The 22,529-nt window shown below is 44.9% G+C and overlaps 1 protein-coding gene across 3 annotated transcripts in view; it reads left to right on the forward strand.

Moving 5' to 3' along the window:
* Window positions 1-18,296, forward strand: part of LOC119956585 (dynein assembly factor 3, axonemal-like) — a 33,196-nt gene extending 14,900 nt beyond the window's left edge. For all 3 annotated transcript variants that reach the window (XM_038783908.1, XM_038783907.1, XM_038783909.1), the window contains exons 3-12: window positions 2,734-2,876; window positions 3,953-4,046; window positions 4,185-4,342; window positions 5,900-6,076; window positions 9,295-9,417; window positions 11,645-11,767; window positions 13,170-13,449; window positions 15,509-15,623; window positions 16,715-16,789; window positions 17,545-18,296. In XM_038783908.1, the coding sequence (XP_038639836.1) occupies window positions 2,734-2,876; window positions 3,953-4,046; window positions 4,185-4,342; window positions 5,900-6,076; window positions 9,295-9,417; window positions 11,645-11,767; window positions 13,170-13,449; window positions 15,509-15,623; window positions 16,715-16,789; window positions 17,545-17,692 (1,436 nt within the window). In that variant the 3' untranslated portion in view covers window positions 17,693-18,296. The remainder of the gene's footprint in view (window positions 1-2,733; window positions 2,877-3,952; window positions 4,047-4,184; window positions 4,343-5,899; window positions 6,077-9,294; window positions 9,418-11,644; window positions 11,768-13,169; window positions 13,450-15,508; window positions 15,624-16,714; window positions 16,790-17,544) is intronic.
* The last annotated feature ends 4,233 nt before the right edge of the window (window positions 18,297-22,529 follow it).

Raw genomic sequence — 22,529 nt, forward strand, 5'->3', positions numbered from 1 at the left:
AATAAATATCTTGGGCAATAGTCATAATGGAAGCAAAGTGCATTTATGTAGCATCAACAATGTTTTTAACATTTATATGGGGACAAGAACATGTAGGGGTTTATCTTCCATCCAGATGTTGTTCATTGAGAGCTCAGAGAACTGTAACATTGCCAATACGCTATCTAGATCAGTGTTCTTCAAAGTCGGGGGCGCGACTCACGGATAGGTGTCGGTAGGGTCGCGGAGCCGTTGTCCGCGGCGCTCCCGATCGCGCAAATCCCCGCGCAGCAGGGGCCGCAAACATGTAAAAAACAAATTTGGCCACATTGCGCATGCGCACATGTGATTGGCGGGCATGCGAATTCCGCGAACATGTTTAAAAAATAGCGGCCGCATTGCGCATGCGCGCCAATAATCGGGCATGCATACGCAGTGCGGCCGCTATTTTTTTAAGCGGTTGTGGCTTTTTGTTTTACAAGTTGGTTTTTATTCATTTATTTTATTCATTTAATTTTTATCATTTATTTTATTCTTTTTTTACAAGTTCAGGGGGGGTTTATTCATTTTTTTCATTTATTTTATTCATTTTTTTCATTTATTTTATTCATTTTATTTTATTTTTTACAAGTTATGGGGGGGTTTTATTTGATAAAATTTTACAGGAAAAAAATCCAGAACTTTGGACAGATGGAGACTCCATACTTTCCAACACCAGAAAGCTTCACCTTCATCCACCAGGTTCCATTGGAGGAGCGTGTACGAGGGCCAAAGGGATCCAGAACCATTTCCTCCATTTTTGTCAGCAGCAAACAGGGTAAAAGAAAATGGTGGGTCACGCAGGTCGGCTGGCGTGGGTCGTGAAGGTTGGCCAGCGTGGGTCGCAAAGGTCGGCCGGAGTGGGTCGCAAAGGTCGGCCGGGTTGAGTCCCGAAGGTTGGCCGGTTGATAAAAATGGGTCCCCGGAAAAAAAGTTTGAAGAACACTGATCTAGATTCCTCGCTTCACATCGTTGTGAATTAAACATGATAAATGGTATGTTACCTTTAATCTTAGTGAAATTTAGAACTATAGAATTCCGACAGTACAGAAGGAGGCTATTCGGCCCATCAAATCTGCACTGACTCTCTGAAAGAGCACCTGCCTAGGCCCACTCGCCCGTCCTATCCCCATAACCCCACCTAACCCGCACATCTTTGGACTGTGGGAGGAAACCGGAGCACCCGGAGGAAACCCACGCAGACATGGGGAGAACATGCAAACTCCACACAGACAGTCACCCAAGGCCAGAATTGAACAAGTAGAGGAGAAGAAAACTATATAGGGCAGCAGGGTAGCATGGTGGTTAGCATAAATGCTTCACAGCTCCAGGGTCCCAGGTTCGATTCCCGGCTGGGTCGCTGTCTGTGTGGAGTCTGCACGTCCTCCCCCTGTGTGCGTGGGTTTCCTCCGGGTGCTCCGGTTTCCTCCCACAGTCCAAAGATGTGCGGGTTAGGTGGATTGGCCATGCTAAATTGCCCGTAGTGTCCTAATAAAAGTAAGGTTAAGGGGGGGGGGGGGGTTGTTGGGTTATGGGTGTAGGGTGGATGCGTGGGTTTGAGTGGGGTGGTCATGGCTCGGCACAACATTGAGGGCGAAGGGCCTGTTCTGTGCTGTACTGTTCTATGTTCTATAAGGGACAGTTTGCCTGCAAATGGCTACCTGAACCACGATAGCTGTAAATTTTTATAAATACGTGCGTTGGACTTGTCTTGTTATGTAAAGTTTGCAATAAAATGTTAAAACCCTAATAATAATATATATTTTAAAAATGGATGAAGCAGCTGAAGATGGTTGTACCTGGGACACTACCCTGAGGAACTCCTGCATTAATGTCCCGGGACTGAGATAACTGACCTCCAACAACCACAATCGTCTTCCTTCGTGCTAGATATGACTCCAACCTGGAAAGTTTCCTCCCTGATTCCCATTGAATCCAGTTATGCCAGGGCTCCTTGTTACCACACTCAGCCAAATGCTGCCTTGATATCAAAGGCAGTCCTCTCACCTCACTTCTGGGGTTCAGCTCTTTTATCCATGTTTGGACCAAGCTGTAATGAGAGTAAACTGATGGGGCAGTAATTGGCTGGGTTGGTTTTGTCCTGTTTTTGATGCCAGTGTTGTAGCTGTACTGGAACAGCTTGGCTAAGGATGCGACAAGTTCTGGAGCACAAGTCCTCAGTATTACCAGAATGTTGTCATAGCCTCCTTAATATCTAGTGCCTTCAGCCATTTCTTGATATGTGGAGTGAACTGAATTGGCTGAAGAATGGCATCTGTGATACTGCGGAACTGAGAAGGAGGCCGAGATGGATCATCCACTCAGCACTTCTAGCTGAAAATGGTTGCAAATTTTGCGATCATGTTTTCTTCAGCCTTGTCTTTAGCACTGATGTGCTAGATCCTCTATCATTTAGAATGGGGATACCTATGGAGCCTCCTCTTCCTCCAGTTAGTTGTTTTAATTGTCCATCACCATTCGCAACAGGATGGGCAGGACTGGATAGTTTAGATCTGATTTGTTGGTTGTGGAATCATTTAGCTCTGACTATTGCATATTGCTTCTGCTGTTTGGTATGCAAGTAGTCCTGTGTTCCAGGTTGACTCCTCATTTTTAAGTATGTCTGGTACACTCTTCATGGAACCTGATCAAAATTCACTTCTACCCAACTCTTCTCATTACATTTAGTCTAATCCTGGCTTTCCTTATTCTCAGGCTTAACTGCTTCAATGAAGGCTCTGAGCTCAAAAGAAGATAATGTTCCCGAGCTGAATATTCTCATGGTTGGAGCTGGTGATAGCCGACATCTTTTAACAACTATCGCCCGTGCTCACCGCTGGCCACGGAGAAAGATTAACGTAAGTCAAGAACCAGAAGACAGCAGAATCATTTTTTTAACTTATTGTGCCTTCCGTCTCCTGCTGAAGATATTGATTCTTGCTGAAATAGCCGACGCTGGCCACACTGCCAATGAATGTCATCAGGCTATTCAACTCAAGAAGCTGAGTCAATCTTACTCTCGTCCATTCACATATGTACACTTTGAAATAAGCCTTCAGTTGCTCGATCATCAGAACGGGGAACATTGTTTTTGTTCCTCTCCCTCCCTCCCGGGACTGAGGCCACCTAGCTTGGATGCAGGAGAATACAATTAATGGTCAATTTTCCCTGCTCTTATCTCGCATGTTGCTAAACAGTCGCAGCACTTTGATGGTGAAGATTATATCCCGGGTTGTCGCTGCCAATCTTGAGGGTCACTGACTCTAAATAAAACACATGGGGGTGGATCACAGGGAGACAACAGAGCCTCACATATCAATATTTCCATTTAATGGATCTAATTTTAAAAAAATTATCTTTTGTTGTTTAACATTTTTAGAAGGTAAAGTCACCATAGTCCCAAATGACCACAGGCTGCTTTCCCCTTTGAGGGGGAGAGAGCTGGCTGGTGGTGATTTAACCTGAGGGTCACCACACCTCAGGCGAGGGGCACGGTTGAGAAGGCAGGGCCTTCATGAATAACCTCAGCTGGTACGGGAACATTTTAATATATATATTACATATGTATATATATATATATATATATATATCTATCTTTAATTGTCCCTCAAAGCGAGGAGGACGCTTGTCACGGAGTACAGCCCTGGCAAGAAACTGTGTCTGAAGTATTTTAACATGGGGGGCGGTAGCACCGATATTGAGGATTTCTTACTAGCTGCCATATTGTATTGGAAGGATTTTAGTTTAATAATAAACCTGTTTGGCCGCGTTCCATGGTCAACTAGTCCCAAAATGGGACTCGAACCCAGAGCATCTGGCTCTGAGGTAGTGACGCTACCCACTGCATACAAGACCTCCCTATGTACTATATGTTTGCATATTTTGCGATCATATTTGCCGTAGGTTAATCTTTTTTGTTTCTTCTTTATACCAGTTCTACATTATGGAGAATAATTTGGAGCTGATGGGCCGACATCTTCTTTTCCTCACTGTAGCTTTGGAACCTCCAGGGCAGATGGGTTTACAAGGTATTCATTTATTCACAACCCTGTCGTAAAGTACACCAAGCTGCAGTCTCGTTCACCAGTTATGATGCTTTTGGTTATTTTAAGTTTTGTCAAACCGCTGTGGATCTTGACTGATTTTTTTCCTTTCCGTTTCTGCAGAAAAGAGCGAACTGCTGCTTGAGTTGTTTGGGAACAGTCTAATACGGAGTCAGACTGCAGCCTACTTGCAGGACAAGGCTAACCTTTTTATTCGTTACGTAACTGACCTTGATTTTCTTCACAAGCAGCTGCCAATGATCAACATGTCGGGCCTGAAGGTAGAGAGCTGATATAGTCACGGGTGCCTTTCCCACCCGGGTCCAAGCCCCTTCCTTATACTTATGGAAGAGAACACTTCTTTTGGTGTTTGTAAACAAATTAACAGGTGTTTCTTTTCTTCCTGGATTTTTTTTATAGAACTATTACGTTACCAACACTTCTTAAATTCCTAATTTCACATCATTGCAATTTAATTACTTTTGTATGTGCATGTCACAGAAATGTGAGCATCCCCTTATGTTGCCTCGATTATCTTTGATAAATTTGCACTTGGTTCTGTTAGCTAATTACATCATTTTATAGAACCTTATTGTCTGCCTTCATGTCTTTTGTTATGGACCAGGACTTACAAACTCCTGAATTATGAAGCTCACCTGACCTATAACTTTCATGTTGAATTTGGCTGGGATGAGCACAAAAGCCTTCACTTCAGGTGTGATTCATCAGACTTCCTAGCCACTTTTATCAAAACAAAGTTTATTATAAGAATGTCGTTAACATATATAAACGCTTATCAAGAATTTGATATCAATTACAAATATGAAAAAACACACAACAGTTCCAGTAATCTATGTATAGAACTCTAATGAATCCCCCTTAGCTGTTCCAATTCAATACAAAATCCAATAAACCAAAACCCCTTTCAAGGGCGTGCCCCAGCACACTGTAATTTCACTTGAATGAGACTGGTCCTTTCCCTGAGATCCAGCCTCCAACCAGCAGATTCAAAACTCCTTCCGGAAAGCAACTCTATCTTTAAAGTTCCCAAGGCAGTTTGCCACACCCAATGTGCCTTCAGTTCACTGGAACAGCTTTAAAATAAAAACAGAGAAAACAAGGAAAATTCCTGCAGTCCCAAAGAATAAACCAAAAATGAAACCAAAACACTAAACCCCCCCCCTCACCTGACAGCCACAGCCCAGCTCCACCCACAAATGACATCACTGAGGCCGTGCTACAAGCCATGTGGTCAAACAAAACCTTTCTTAAAGGGGCACTCACATGACACTTTGATGTTACAATATTTTTATATTTGGCAACGATCGGAAACAGATTGCGGTGTACACATAAATTTAAATGTACAACTGTCTCCTGAGCAGACTTTCCGTGTCACTACAGCCAATAGTGTTTGGTTTTCTCCCTCTCTCTCACTCCCTTTCTCTTTCATGACCAGCTCTCCTGAGTTTTTGAGGAAATTCCCAAATTAGACCCCATGGTTAATGGATTCGTTCACACTAAATCAGTACGTTCTGTTGCTGTTCCCAGTGGTACCAGTCCACTTTAAAATCAATACTTTATGTCCTTTGGATTCAACGCTCACAAGCTTGAGCATCACGTACAATAAAGATTTCACTCTCGGTCACCAGGGAGTCACCGGTTGCATATTGTCCTGGCTTCCAGAGGCAGGAGTGCCTCGGGAATAATGTGCTAAATGAACCTTTAAATGAGATCATTGAAGTTTGATGCTGTGGTATAAAGGCTGTTCAACAAAATGTGTGAATTTCTGTAAGAAGTTGATTTGAAATGTTAAGATTCTCTCTTGCACCTTCTTGCAGTTTAAAGAGAAAGATCAATTGGAAGCAATTTTTAAATTCTGGAGAAATCCTGATCCAAAGGTTTTTCAGATCACTCGGATGTGGGATTTACGAAACAGGCAATACTTGGGCAACCGATACGACTCCAAGCAAGGAGCCTATGACTGGGACTTGCATATGAAACTGTATGATCGAGGGGTAAGTATTCAAGCTTGCTGGGTGGACAGTGCAGCTCATCGCTATATTCACCATTTATCATGTGTCAAAGCAGCCAAGAAATTTGGTTCTGAAAAGACATACAATTCTCTCATTGGCTATGGTAGAATAAACTATAGATGCTTAAGACCTGGGTTTAAATCAAACTTTAGTGTTCAAAAACAAGAATTTTGAGCTTCAGCAGGTTGATAATGCACGATTGCCAAAATATTTTCTGAATTAAAATGTCAGACGTTTTTTGGGTGTTAGTGTAAATGAATCATTACAGCAAGTCTACTGATCTATTTATTTAAATGAATTTGGATAATCATAATCATGACATTTTTAAAAATACAAATTTAAAGTACCCAATTCTTTTTTTGTCAATTAAAGGGCAATTTAGTGTTGTCTATCCACCTACCCTGCACGTCTTTGGCTTGTGGGGATGAGACCCACGCAGACTCAGGGAGAATGTGCAAACTCCACACGGACAGTGATCCAGGGCCGGGATCGAACCTGGGACCTCGGTGCCGTGATGCAGCAATGCTAACCACTGCGGCACCGTGCCGCCCCAATCATAATTATGACATTGATGATTTAGGGCAATTTGGAAATCAGCAAACTAACAGGATGGCACGGTGGGGCATTGCCGCTGGCAAGTGGACTGGGGCTCTCTGGCCCCAGGGCCCCAAGGTATCGAAGGTCACCGGACACGGTAGGCAGCAGGCTGCCCCCCTTTCCCCTCCCACCCTCCCTTCCTCTACCACCCTCACCCTGTTCCACCCCCACCCCCCCCGCCAGGCACTACGTGTAGGCGATTGGTGTGAACGACCACTCAGCGGACAGGCAGGAGTCAGACTATGGCATAGATTGAGGCGCACCAGACTCAGCTGATTATCATCGACCCCTGCTCTCGATAGTAACCTGCTGACAGTGCCGATACAGTCCCATTGTCCTGGATTGATGTTACACAGACCCTGGGAGGGTGGAACAGGGTGTGTGTGTGTGTGGAGGTGCGGGAGTGGGGGGGGGGGGGGGGGGGGGGGTAGAGGCTGAGAGATGGGGGGATGGGAGGTGGGGGGAGAGAGGGAATGACGGATGAAGCCACGTCCTATGTGAAACGGATGAGGGTGAGGGCCTCCCTGGCCCTCTGGGTTTGAAGGCCCCTCGCCCCTGCTGCCTGTCTATCCTCTGGCTGGTCCAACGGGTCCTCCCGGGCTCATCCTCCAGCCCCTCCTGGTCTAGTGCCTCCTCGTCCTCCTCCTCATCCTCATAGGTGGCCACACATTCCCCTCTTGTGGCAGGAGGGCACAGCAGATCACCACAAAGCGGACAACACACCAGGGGGTGTACTGCAGTGCACCACAAGAGCGGTCGAGGCACCGGAACGGCATTTTGTGAAGTCCGATACGCTGCTCAAGGACTGCCCGGATGGCTGCATGAGTCTCGTTGTATCTGGTGTCCGCATCGGTCACCAGCCTCCCTACTGGCATCATTAACCAGGTCCCCTTATCCCCCAAGAGCCAAACGGCCATCCTAGGGTGGTCTTTGAAGAGGCCGATGATGTCTGACTGCCCTAGGATGTAGCTGTCGTGCACACTCGGTGATTGTGGGGGGGTGTCTCAGGGGCCTGTTGGTCTGCCATGACACATGTGCATGATTTCATATGGTAGTCGCACACGAGCTGGACGTTCAGTGGAACCTCTTCCTGTAGATGTAGGGCAGTCCCAGACAGCCCAGTGAGCACAAGGTGGCATGCGTGCCATCCACTACCTGGGGCATTCTGGCATTGGTAGCGATTCCTGTTGCCTGGGGCATCCTGTTGAGCCTGGTCATATCAAAGTTTATATCGTTCGCTGCCTAGGCAATAAGGGCATCCATAACCGCACGGATGCACTTGTGGGCTGTAGCTTGTGAGATGCCACACAAGTCCCCGCTTGAGCCCTGGAATGGTCCTGAGGCCCATAGAGGTCCAGGGCCCTTAACGGCCGCCAGGTGCGGATATCCTCCTCCTCCACGTGGTACCAAGTCCGCAAGGACATGGCACAGATGCCGCAATATTCCCTTGTTAAGGTGCAGTCTCCTGCGGCACACGCTGTCCATCATCTGCTGCTGACACCTTCTCCGGCGCCTGGCCTGCCAGCAGCACTGCGAGGACAGCTTCCACAGGTTTCCAGGATACCACCCATTCTGTGTAATATCTGTATGGAATTGGAGAGGTGTGAGACTGACAACCAACAGTGTCTTCCACCCCGGGAACCCCATTCTACCAGTGCCCCCCCTGCATGGCAGACCCACAGGCTCTGCGACACGCATTACCCCCCCCCCCCCACTACCGATGGCAGGCCACCCCGAATGAGACCAGCCCCCTGGGGCTCCCTCACCCCCACATCCGAGCACCGAGACAGCAACCCCCCCCCCCCCCCCCCCCCCCCCGGCTCATTGCCCGGGAGCGAAGATGGCTACTCACCTCCTCGGGTCCCCACAGCAGCCCTGCTTCCAGCTTCATGTTTTAAAAGAGATGTACTTATCGGCGCCCGTGTGACCACTTGCTAGGGAGGCGGTTTGATTATTGGGGGGGGGGGGGGGGGGGGGGCGTTAGATAGGGCGGTGCTCCTGCTAATTGTATGGAGATTGGCCTTAAGTGGTGATTATTGGTTTCTCGGCACGCGTGGCAGTTTCCTGATTTGGCCAACAAGAGCAAACCGGTTAGATCACAAACAAATCGGCACCCTGCGTAGTTTTCATTTTTGGGCTCTCCCGCGATCAAATGGCCTCGTCGCTCTCACTTAAGCGCAACGCAGCCATTAAATCGCACCCCTGGTGTAGTTTTCAAGGTAAAGCAGAATCTGGGGAATAATTTGTTCAGGGCGCACAGACATTTTTGAGTCTCTCCTCTCAAATAATAGATTTTATCCTTAATTTTATATTTCCATTACAACTTCCTCTACAACTCACTCACCTGATGGAGGAGCTGTGCTCCGAAAGCTAGTGATTCGAAACAAACCTGTTGGACTTTAACCTGGTGTTGTAAGACATCTTACTGTGGTCACCCCAGTGCAACGCCAGCATCTTCACATCATAACTTCCACTGTGTTCGTGACCTTTCTGGAACCTTTTGCTCTCACAAGGCTTTTCTTTCATTTTATCAGAAATGAGTCATAAGTGATCACTGTTGTGCTGTCCATATTCAAAGTCTTCATAATTTTGTCCTGACATAGGCTCGTGTAATAAACAATCGACAATACTATCAGTGGAGAGAGAAAGGCTTGGCATTTGAGGTTCGTGAGGGATTATATGACGTTTCAAACAAATCACTGGCTTCTGGGCTGCTTTTGAATTACGTAAGTTCAAGTTTTTTTTTATTCATCCAGGGGATGTGGGCTGACAGGGCTAGCATGTATTGCCCATCCCTAATTGCTCTTGAACTGAGGTATTTGCTGGTCATTTTTGAGGGAAAGGTTAGTTTTTCAATTTCTTTTTAACTTTTTCCAATAAAGGGGCAATTTAACATGGCCTATCCACCTGTGGACTTGAGACCCATGCAGACATGGGCAAATACGCCATGCTAACCACTGTGCCACCGTGCCGCCCACCCTTAAAGGGGCATTAGTGAACCCAATGGGTTTTTACAACAATCAACGTTATTAGACTTTTGATTTTAGATTTCGCCATCTGCCATGGTAGGATTTGATCCCGGGTCCCCAGAGAATTACCCTGGGTCTCTGGATTGCTAGTCCGGTGACAATCCCACTACGCCACTGCCTCCCCTGCAGTGTAACTTTCTCCATATTGGTGAAGTATAAGCCAATGGTCTGTTTTGTATAATTTGTATATGTTTAGGTAGAAACAGAAAGGATATATTAGTAACTTTTAGATGACAGGCTAGTTTTTACTGGTATTTGTGGCGGAACAATGGTCTTTCATCATTCCCATGGCTTTTGGCAATTCAGATAAATTGACCTGAAAGAGTTGGGTCAGTAGTACTTTTGGGCCAACTCTCTCTAAGTATTTACTTTCAGGTGATCAGATTTTCCATTTCCTTTCATGTTGAAAGTTCTTGAAGGAAGGGATCAAGTGTTGCATTTCCCTTCCATTTAGCTGACTTGCTAATGCACAACTGTGTGTGTGTTTGTGCTTGTGTGTGTGTGTGTGTGTGTGTGAGACAGGACCACTAATTAGATTTAACAACAAGAAAAAAAAACATGTATTAAACATAAAAATTTGGATTATGATACAATATTCCTTTCCTCTGCCCTTTGCTTCACCGATGCACACAGATTTTAAGGTTAATGCAAATTACAAAATATATCTAAAGCTACAATGGTCTCAGTAACACAAAGACCCTTTGAGCACACAAACTGTGGTCGAATATACTCTCCACCTGAACCCAAGTAAATGTCTGTGCATCTCCTCAAAATCCCCCCCATATGATTGGTACATGAGAGTTTCCAAACTCCACTCCCAACATTGCTTTTCATCAATGGTTTGCATTCCGAGATCCAGTTCAAGTTTTCAGAGTTACTCTTTTAAACAAAGCTTGGACTCCACTTTTAACAAAGAATCCAGCATCCAGGTTTTACCACTTCCCCTTCAGGATTTCTTTGTCTTGATTGCTGTACAAACTGTTCACAATACCTTTAACTATTGATTCCCAAACTCTATTAAAATGGCATTAAGCTTTGCTTTCCTACTTTAGCTCTTGTTACTTCGGGTGTCTCTTTCACTCACCACACTTTGTTTGCTTCTCCCTTGAAATTTCCTTAGCAATACCTTGGCTGCTATTCTCTTAACTTCAGTCTTCTTAAGACACTCTTTCTGTCCCAATTCCCTGGTTCTCTGGACTGTATCTGCTTCTTTGGAAAGTCCATCTCTTTGCAGCTTGCTTGTCCTGTCCAGTCTTTCTTCTCCCGGCAGGGTTGAACGATGTTCACTCCTCAGTTACCTCTCAACTCCAAGCAAATTCAGCTCAAAGGCCTTTTCTACCTTAAAATGCCTACAGTTGCTGAGCAACAACTACTACTTCTGCCAGCCTATATTTATTCTTCACGCCGTAACCCTCTCAAAGCACAATAGAAGCACAATTTGAATTGAACCAATTCCCGCACTCAAACATCTTTGCCCAGCATGAATTTAACTATGAGTTTTACCCTTCCCTCCACAGAAACACTAAATTAAGTAGACTTAAAACTATATCTTATGCCTAACGTTTACCAATACAAATATAAATCCCTTAAAATTACCTTTGTTTTGTGAACAAGAGTTATACATAAAAAGTGGGAAAGACCACGAGGCATACAGAGACTGAAATTGTACAGAAAAAAGACAAAACCAATTTAACGGAAGACTCGGAAAGGGAAAAAAATCTGACATTATAAACAAATCACGAGAATAAATAGTAAGATAACTATTTGGAAGAATGAAAAGACAGTCAAAATTATAGAGTGAGAAATAAGCAGAGGGAGACAATTGCAGGAAGTAGGTAACATGATGTTATTTTTAATCCTGTGTATTGTTAGCGGAAATTAACTTCACTAAATTCTTCATGAATATTGCACTCTTTTCCTACAGAAAGGGGAGAAGGTTCCTACTCGTGGTTACTGGGGAGATATTGTCACAAGTCCGTACATTGCATTTGGAATTGAAACTGAAGAACAATCCTTGCTAAAGACAGCAAATGACATCCATATAAAGGTGCCAAATCAATTCTATTTTATTGTCATTAAGACAGTATGTTTACTATAACGCAATTACATCCTTTCTGAAATGAGGTGGATCAGAACTGCATGCAGTACTCATGTTGTGGCCAAATTAATGTTTTGTATAGTTCCAGCATAACTTCCTGCTTTTATATTTCATGCCTCAACTGATAAGTGAAAGGATTCCATATTCCTTCTTAACCACTTTATCAACCTGTCCTGGACATTCACTCCAAGGTCCCTCACTTCCTCTACCCCTCCCATTTATTGTGCAATCCTTTGCCTTATTTGACCTCCTCAAACGCATCACCTCACACTTCTCTGGGTTGAATTGCATTTGCCACTTTTCAGACCACCTGACCAGCTCATTGAGATCTTTCTGCAGTCCACAGCTGTCCTCCTCAATGTCCAATCCATTAATATAGACCACAACCTTAAACCTGAATACAGGATCTGATCCCACTTTCGATCTATGTAATTGAAAACAATGAGGACCACAAATTCCAGCTGTTCACCCTCCCCCTTAAGAATATCCTGCAGCAGCTCTGTGATATCCTTGACCCTGGAAGGGCAATATACCATCCTGGAGTTATGTCTGTGGCTGCAGAAACACCTGTCTGTTCCCGTAACTATTGAATCCCCTAATCTTCTTCCACTTCCTTCCCATCCAAACAGCTGAGCCACCCGAGTACCCGAACCTGGCTCTTGCTGCATTTCCCTGAGGAAAGATAGAGACTGATAAAAGAAAGGTGGAGACTGATAAAAGAGGATACCAGATGGAGTACCCTATACACCAAATTACCTACTCCATATTCCTTCTCTGTCTAACTCAAATGTAGTCTTCTGTCTCCTCATGGGCCCCTTACCGTCCCCTAGAGAATGAAGGATTCTGGTCTGCACATGGTATCCAAGTGTTTACAAATCAGGCACGGTAGCTCAGTGTTTAGCACTGCTGCTTCACAGCGCCAGGGACCCAGGTTCGATTCCCGGCTTGGGTCACTGTCTGTGCGGAGTCTGCATGTTCTCCCCGTATCTGCATGGGTTTCCTCCGGGTGCTCCGGTTTCCTCCCAGAAGTCCCGAAAGACGTGCTTGTTAAGTGAATTGGACATTCTGAATTCTCCCTCTGTGTACCCGAACATGCGCCGAAGTGTGACGAATAGGGGATAGTAACATCATTGCAGTGTTAATGTACGCCTACTTATGACACTAATAAAGATTATTATCTCTATTTCCCAGAAGCCAATGTGCCCCTATCTTAATGGGAGTGTGAAATTAAGAGCAGGTTTGTGCCCTAGGCCTGTGCCCATTAGAAACTGATTGAGACATTGCTGAATTTCATCATTTCAGAATTTAGTGCGTATACACAAATATACCTGATCATGTTTCTCTTCTGCAGACAGCACAGGATATCTCTCAGTATAACATAACAGCCCTGCTCCACGAGCTGGTTGCTAAGGAGAGATATGCACTGCCGCAACCAACAGAACAGGCCACCTTGAGTGAGATTACAGAAGAAGAAGAGGAAGGCCAGACGGAGAATGACTCTTCAAACAAAAAGGACGAATTGACTCATACAAGTCAACAGCCGGGGATTGTGTTAGAGGAAGGACTGGTGAAACAAAACAATGAAATGGATAACAGCGGGTCTGGTGGAGGCAGCTGTACAGCTGATAATGGTATGTTTACAGAAAAGCTCAGGCAAGTAGATCAAACATAGAAAATATATCCAGTGGTATGTTCCTGTCAATAACTAATTGTTGGCTATGATTTACAAAAGTTGCAAATTGAACGGGTTAACAAAAGACAAGGGGCGGAATTCTCCGTCCCGCCACACCTATTTTCTGGCATGCCGCGTCCCCGCCGGCAGTGGGATTCTCCGTCCCGGCAGTCGGACAATGGGGTTTCCCATAGTGGGCATCCCCACGCTTCGGGAAGCCTGCGGGTGTGAGTGCACTGCCGGCGAAGTGGACAATCTCACCGACGGAGAATCCAGCCCAAGATTCTTTATCTGTTGACTTTCATTAGATATATCGATATGAGATATTCAAGGCATCAGTGAGGAACAGTACCAAAAACACGTTTTACTCCCATGACTTTGTTGTACTGATCCTGGAATCCAGCACTTCCCTACTTGCTGTAAATTCATATCAACATTCATTAGAGGGCAGCACGATGGCTCAGTGGCTAGAACTACTGCTTCACAGCACTGAGGACCTGGTTTCGATCCCGGCCCCGGATCACTGTCCGTGTGGAGCTTGCATATTCTCCCTGTGTCTGCGTGGGTTTCACCCCCACAACCCAAAGATGTGCGGGGTAGGTGGATTGGCCGTACTAAATTGTCCCTCAATTGGAAAAAACAATTGGGTACTCTAAATTCATTTAAATAAAAATCATATCAACATTCACACTTGCATATCAACATTCACACTTGCATATCAACATTCACATTCGGGGGAACCATAGATTTGAGCCAGGGAAGTGGGATGGAAATTTTCGGAAATGGGAGGAGAAAGGAATTAGGGCGCTAAAAGATTTATTTCTTGGGGGTCGTTTTGCGGGATTGAAGGAGCTGGGAGCGAAGTATGGGCTGGAGCAGGGAGAAATATTTAGATACATGCAGGTTCAAGACTTTGCCAGAAAGGAAATACAGAGCTTCCCAGAGCCGGCTTCCACATTGCTGGAGGACGTGCTGACAACAGGGGGACTGGAAAAAGGGGTAGCATCGGCTGTTTACAGGGCTATTTTGGAGGAGGAGCAGGTGCTGCTAGAAGAGATCAAGGCAAAGTGGGAGGAAGAGTTGGGAGAGGGTATGGAGGAGGGGTTCTGGTGTGAGGTCCGGAGGGTGAACGCCTCCACCTCGCTTGCGAGGTTGGGGCTGATACAGCTGAAGGTGGTGTATAGAGCGCATCTTACAAGAGCGAGGATGAGCCGGCTCCTTGAGGGGGTAGATGATGTGTGTGAGCATTGCGGGGGGGGGGGGGGGGGGGGCGCAAACCACGTTCATATGTTTTGGTCCTATCCAAAGCTGGAGGATTACTGGAAAGAGGTGTTTAGGTTTAATCTCTAAAGTGGTGCACGTGAAACTGGACCTGGCCCTCGGGAGGCCATATTCGGGGTGTCGGACCAGCCGGGGTTGGAAACGGGTGCGGAGGCAGATGTTGTAGCTTTTGCCTCGTTGATCGCCCGAAGGTGGATCCTGTTAGGATGGAAATCAACCTCTCTCCCCTGTGCCCTGGCGTGGCGAGGGGACCTGCTGGAATTCTTAATGCTTGAAAAGGTCAAATTTGAACTGAGGGGAAGGATAGAAGGGTTCTACAATTCATGGACGTTATTCATTATGCACTTGCGAGAATTGGATCATATCGTACATTCGGGGTAGTTGGGGGCTGGGAGGGTTGGGGGGAGGGGGACTGTATGTGTTAATGGTGGCTATGGGTGATTCCTGACTCCTTTTTGTCATTTGTTTATGTTAAATGTCTGGGGTTTGGTGGGAGGATGGGATCGTTGCTATTGACATGGGGATTGACATTACATTCATTACTGATTATTGGTGGGTGTAAATTTAAGAGAAAATGTGAAAAAGGAGGAGAATTTTTTAAAAATCCATAATCATTGCAAAAAGCTTGTTTTTTGTAATTGTTTCAACTGGGGCTCTCTGGCATCTCTAGTTTCCATTTGTCGGTTTGGGTAAATGTGAGAAATTCCAGTTGCTCAACTTTTCTCTCTCTCCCTCAGATTACCTCCCTTTGCCTGATGTGAAGATTCATTTCCTACCAGTAAGCTGCGTAACAGAGCTTTATAAAAAGAGCATTTACAATAATCGATTTAATGTGATCTACTTTTCCTGCAGGTAAATATTTTTGTCATCTAGCTGGCTATAAATTTCCCGATTTAGTCAATCAATCTTCTTTGAAAGGGCTCCCCTACCTGCTATATTTTCATTCTGGGGAGGTGTGGGCACGGTATATAAATTTAATATAAATTGAAAGTACCCAATTCTTTTTTTTACAATTAAGGGGCAATTTAGCGTGATCAATTCACCTACCCTGCACATCTTTAGGTTACGGGGGTGAGACCCACACAGACACTGAGAGAATGTGCAAACTCCACACGGACAGTGTCCCGGAGCCAGGATGGGATCAAATCCGGGTTCTTGGTGCGTGAGACAGCATTGCTAACCATTGCACCATCATGTGGCCCTTTGGTGCACTATCTTTGGAGGTCGTCACAGTGCCAAGGAGAACTGGTGGAAGGTACACCTCAGTTTTCTGAGACTTCGGCCCAGTTGTATAATAAGCTGTTAGGCTCTCTTGTCCTCAACATCCCCCTCCCACATCTCCGTATCACCTCTATGCCACCATGCCACCCCATACTTCCCGTACCACCACCATGCCCCCATAAACCCTCTAGAGCCACTCGCCCAATGTCCACTGTGGGCAGACCTCAGGGGATACTTCTAACAACCGACAAGAAAAATCTCTCATTCATGAAACCGATTTTTAAAATTTCAATCCCCTCAAGTAGTTAATCTGTTGTAAAGACAAACTCCTATTCACTAACCACATCAAAGTCATCCAGTGACAGGGTCGGGGCAACCACATCTGGGTCCTGCCAATCATTTTTAAAGGCCTCCGGAGCCCACTCAGCTCTGTGAAAATCCAGCCCAGTGTGTTCTATTTCTCAGTATTGGAAACACCTTTGTTTTTGTTCCATCAGTCCAAATTCCTCCAAATGTTCTCTTTTCCTTTCTTGTAATCTTCCTTCAATGCTCTTCCTCTGCTCTTCTTATGTGGCATCTGCTCTGTCTTGCTATCTAATGATTTTGTGCTTTCGTTGTCTCCTCCTTTCTGTTGTTCTCCTGCTTTCTGTTTCACATTCATGCTATTTTGTGCATTTTCGTTCTTTGCATCTTTCTTTAATTATTTTTTATTTATTCCCCAGTATGGTTAACCAGCTAACACCAGAGTTGGAGCAGATTTCTGCACCACAAGCAACTCTAATTGTGGAATTAACAAAGTAAGTTGTTCATGGCTTCTGATATTTCCCTCAAACGATCCTTCCACTGAGGGCGGACGTGATTTTCAATCCCTCTCCACTTTCTAACCTTGCTTTGGTGTCAATAAGGTGTCAATTCAAAGCGACTTAATGTGGCCAGTCCACCTTTACAGTTGGTGGGCCAGCCACCTCGACCCTGAACAGGACAAAATGCAAGGGCTGAAACTAAATTTTAAAATGGTACCTGGGGTCTAAGGTTTTCTAAATTCTGCTGTCAGGTGTTTGAGAAATTGCCCCTTAATTGGAAAAAATTAATTGGGTACTCTAAATTTATTTTTAAAACATATGAGAAAAGCCAATAAAAAGATTTTTTTTTAAAAAGGGTAGTAAAACTCCACACCTCCAAGTGCTGGGATCATACAGTAGAGCCTGCTGTATATCCATACTGTAATCAGGTGAATGGTGCCTATGTGCTCACATTCTGCAATGGGTGGGGTTGCAAGATTGCCCATGATGAGCTCCAGCTACCTGATCGACCCTAGTGAAGCCCTGATATAGGCTCAAGCAAAAGAAAAGTTTGCAGTGAACTCCTACCAGAACCAGTGCAAATGTTAGACCTCATATTCATTATGATCATATTTCTTAAGTCTCAGTAAGTCTAAGTCTACAGTTCTTACTGTACCGCAGCAAGTATGATTTTGTTCCTCTCTGACTGTGGCTTGCTCAGACAGCAGGTGGAGTGAAATTAAGTAAACTCTTTTTTTTATTTTCGGCAGGTTTATGCTAGATCTGCGGATGGAACTGATCACCAAGTTTTCCAGCCGTGTGGCCGAAATGGCAAAGGAGGCAGGCTTTGTGCCGTTTGGGAATGTGGATGACGAGAAGGACTCATTTGCGCGATTTGAACTGAAGAATGACCCTTAACTCTGATCATCCAGCGTGAGGGCAGAGGTTAGCTGAGTAAAACAAAGGCATCAAACATCTCTGCTGTCACGTTTGGATTGCCCTGGCAGTTTTAAAAATGGAGGTGATGGCACTGGCACATTCTAATGGGAGAAAATCAGATCTTAGCCATCAAACCAAACAACCGAATGAACTATCATTTCAAGCTTGTGGTGCTGTGATAGAAAATGATTATTTATTACAATTTCCATATCAAGATTTAAATTTTTTTAACTAATCTTGGTCGCTGTGTGACAATGGATTAATTCAGGCTGTGACTGAGAACATTTCATTCCAGTTGAAAGCTTCCCAGTTTTCCCACTGGTGTCAACCAAAATCCACTGGGAATAAGTTGGGTGTCCAGAAGTGTCCCAAGAAATGAATCCCCCCCCTTCCCAAAATCCAACCCACCATCCTATCCTCAACCTTTCACCTTGCTTTCAATACCTCCTGAAACTCACTTTTCCATCGGGCAGGAGATACAAAAGTCTGAGAACACGCACAAACAGATTTGAAAACAGCTTCTCCCCCGCTGTTACCAGACTCATAAACGACCCTCTTATGATCTTTTTTAAATAAAAGTAGAGTACCCAATTCATTTTTTCCAATTAAGGGGCAATTTAGCGTGGCCAAATCACCTAGCCTGCACATCTTTGGGTTGTGGAAGTGAAACCCACGCAAACACGGGGAGAATGTGCAAACTCCACACAGATAGTGACCCAGAGCTAGGATTGTGAGGCAGTAGTGCTAACCACTGTGCCGCTGTGCTGCCCCTTATGGACTGATTTGATCTCTTCACACATCGTCTCTGCTGATTAGTTCTACACTCCGTATGCTACACCCAATGTCTGTGTTTATGTATTTACATTGTGTATTTTATGTTTGCCCTATGTATTTTCATGTATGGAATGATATGTCTGATTGATTGATTGTCACATGTACCGTAGTGCAGTGAAAAGTGTTTTTCTGTGGCCAAGGGAACATACACAGTACATACACAGTAGACAAAAAGAATAATTGACAAAGTACACCGACAATAGTGATTGGTTACTGTGCGGAACAAGGGCAAAACAAAGCAAATACATGAGCAAGAGCAGCATAGGGCGTCATGAATAGTGCCTTACAGGGAACAGATCAGGCCGCGGGGGAGTCGTTGAGGAGTCTACTAACTGTGAGGAAGAAGCTGTTCCTATGCCTGGATGTGCGGGTCTTCAGACCTCTGTATCTTCTGCCTGATGGAACGGTCTGGAAGAGGGCAAAGCTTAGGTATGAGAGGTCTCTGACAATGCTGTCTGCCTTCCTGAGGCAGCGGGATGTGTAGACAGAATCAATGAGGATGGCAAGCCTGTGATGCGTTTGGCTGAGTTCACCACACTCTGCAGTTTATTTTGATCTTGGGCCGAGTAGTTGCCATACGCAGAACAATACTTTTCACTGTACCTCAGTATAAGTGACAATAAACAAATCCAATCTAAAACCCTCCTTGCCTTTTGCTTTAACAACAAATTATATTATTTTTCTCCTTTCTCCCTCCTGCTTCGGGTCTTAAGAAAAAGCAGTAGGCCATTCAAATTGATCACAGCTAATAGTCTACCTCAATGCCATTTTCCTCACGCTATCCCCATATTCCTTGACGTCATTAGTATCTAGAAATGTATTGATCTCTGCCTTGACTGAACTTCCACAGCTCTCTCGGATAGAAAATTCCAAAGATTTGCTAACCTCTGAATGAAACAATTGCTCTTTATCTCAGTCCTACTTGGCTTCCCCCTTATTCTTAGGCAGTGCCCCTGGTTCTACTCCTATCCCGCATCTAGCCTGTACAGCCCCTAAAGGGTTTTGTAAGTTTCAGTGCAATCACCTGCTTTTTTTCTAAATTCTAGAGAATACAGGCTCAGTCTCCTCAATCTCTCCTTATGGTGCAGTCCCATCCCGTCCTGCAAACAGGAATTAGTCTGGTGAACCTCCGCTGCACTCCCTCTATGGCAAGTATATTCTTCTTTTGAGTAAAGGAATCAAAACTATGCGCAATACTCCAAGTGCGGTCTAACCAAGATCCTGTACAATTGAAACACAACATCTTTACTCCTGTATTCAAATCCTCTCGCAAGGTCTGTCACTGATTGGCAAGGATATGGGGAGCGGCAGCCTAAAGTTTGCTATTGATAAGGAATCTGTACTGTTGCCATTAAGCCAGTACGGTCAAGAAAAATTTCAATCAACTGCATCGCTCATCCCTCCAAGGGCGGCACTATGGCACAGTGGGCAGCACAGCTGCCTCATGGCACTGAGGACCTGGGTTCGATCCTGGCCCCAGGTCACTGTCCGTATGAAGTTTGCACATTCTCCCCATATCTGGGTAGGTCTCACCTTCACAAACCCAAAACTATGCAGGATAAATTGCCCCTTAATTGGGAAAAAAGAATTGGGCACTCTAAATTTATAGAAGAAAAATCACTCCTCCCTTCAATTATGAGTCTCAGGGATAATATGAAGTTGTCGTGATGGTTTAAGATGGAGCATATCGGATTGGTTTGCCATTATATACCTCTCTCAAGTATCCTTTTTATCAAAGTCAGCGGAAACGGCTAGGTGTATAAACGTCGGCTAATCCAGCATTGCCCACTTTATAATAATAATCTTTATTATTGTCACAAGTAGGCTTACATCAACACTGCAACAAAGTTACTGTGAAAATCCCCCAGTCGCCACAATCCGGTGCCTGTTCGGGTACACAGTGGGAGAATTCAGAATGTCCAATTCACCTAAAAACCACATCTTTTGGGAATTGTGGGAGGAAACCGGAACCGGAGCACCCGGAGGAAACCCTCACAGATACGGGGAGAACATGCAGACTCCGCACAGATAGCGACCCAAGGGGGAATTGAACCCAGGACCCTGGTGCTGTGAAGCGACATTGCTTACCACTGTGCTACCGTGCCGCCATTTGTCACAGCATGGTCCATCTGACGTGGAAATGGTATCACTAACAATTCTAATAACTGGAATGAGTGTTCATAGCTGGGGCAACGTCATTTATCAAAGTTTCAGTGTATATGTCTCTATATTTGTACTGTTGCACGCGTTACCATTTACAGCCCCTATAATTCTCCTCACTGTTTTGTGCCCTTTTTGTGATTTCCTCTGTGGAGCAGCATCCAGGTGGGATGTACGCTGTGGCATATGGAGACAGGAGGAGCCTGGGTTGCTTGTAACTATACCTGGGAAGATAAAGCTCAGTGCCTGGTACTGTATTGTAATATATGCACAGAGCTCTGTTCACTCACCTCCGTCTACAAGTCTTGATTTTTATTTCCCTGAATGGTTGCCAAGACAGTCAACCCTTCTCAAAATTAAATGGTAAATGTTGCCGTGGTGATGCACCAGTGTTTCATTTACAACACCTTATTTTAGATAGGGGAGAAATGGATGGTTTAGCTAAAGCATCTAGAAAAAAATATATAATGAGTCTCAGGTGGATCGCTCTTCAGGGAGTCAGAGCAATTACAGTGGGCTGATTGGTCTCCCCATATGTTGTATCTTTAAAAATTTGTAAATTATTCAGTCTTTGAAATGATTTAAAATAATAATCTTTATTACTGTCTCAAGTAGACTTACATTAACACTGCATTGAAGTTACTGTGAAAAGCCGCTAGTTGCCACATTTCGGCGCCTGTTCGGGTACACAGAGGGAGAATTCACAATGTCTAATTCACCTAACAGCACGTCTTTTGGGACTTGTGGGAGGAAACCGGAGGAAACCCACGCGGACACGGGGAGAACGTGCAGACTCCGCACTGACAGTGACCCAAGCCGATAATCGAAAACGTTCCTGCTCCATTGCTTCTGCCTGTTTTTTATTTTCTTTGTTAAATGTCTCCACCAAGAGCACAGATGGGGACTATAATGAAAATGGAGGTGGTCAATGGAGGTCTGAGGGTGTTATACCTAAATGCGTGCAGTATACCTTTCATGTGGCGGTGCAGACTCGATGGGCCTTTTCTGCAATGTGATTCTGTGGAAATGAATGCTGCTAGGCCTGTTAGTATCGAAGTTGACATTGTCCCACTCGTGAGAGGGTCAAGAAAGAGAGGTCCCTGATTTAAAGTAATTGGCAAAAGAAGCAAAGGGGACAGGAGGAAAATCTTTCTCACGCAGCGAGTGGTTAAAGTTCAAAATGCACTGAGAGTTTGGGGGCTGGTTCAATGGAAGCAGTCGGAAGGGAATTAGACTGTTATCTGAAAAGTAAGAATGTACAGACTTCGGGGGGAAAAGGTGAGTTGCTCATTTGGAGAGGCGGTTTGGACAGAGTGGGCAAAATGGCCTCCTGCGCTGTAACAAATCTGTAATTCAATGTAGACTCTTGCTTTCACAAAGGGTCTGCACCAATAGATGTGGATATAGACATCACTAGCCCCGAGAATATCAGCAGCAGGAGGCAAGACTCACTAACTCCAATAAGTTGCACTGCCAACTGCAGGCAATGGTAACATTACAGACTGCAACCACTAGTCGGAGCCTGAATCTTGTCTATGTAATTTGCAATGAGTTTCACAATTAGATATCCCTATGTATTCCTGAAAACAGCGTGCGAAACAAATACGCGCTGAACTAAAATAATTTTTCCGTAAGGAAATACATTTTTACAATCTTTATTGTCACAAGTAGGCTTATATTAACACTGCAATGTAGTTACTGTGAAAAGCGCCTAGTCGCCACACTCCAGCACCTATTCAGGTACACAGATATGAGAATTCAGAATATCCAAATTACCTAACAGCACGTGTTTTGGGTCTTGTGGGAGGAAACCGGAGAACCC

The sequence above is a fragment of the Scyliorhinus canicula genome, chromosome 23 (genome assembly GCF_902713615.1).
Source record: "Scyliorhinus canicula chromosome 23, sScyCan1.1, whole genome shotgun sequence".
Classification (NCBI taxonomy): Eukaryota; Metazoa; Chordata; class Chondrichthyes; order Carcharhiniformes; family Scyliorhinidae; genus Scyliorhinus; species Scyliorhinus canicula.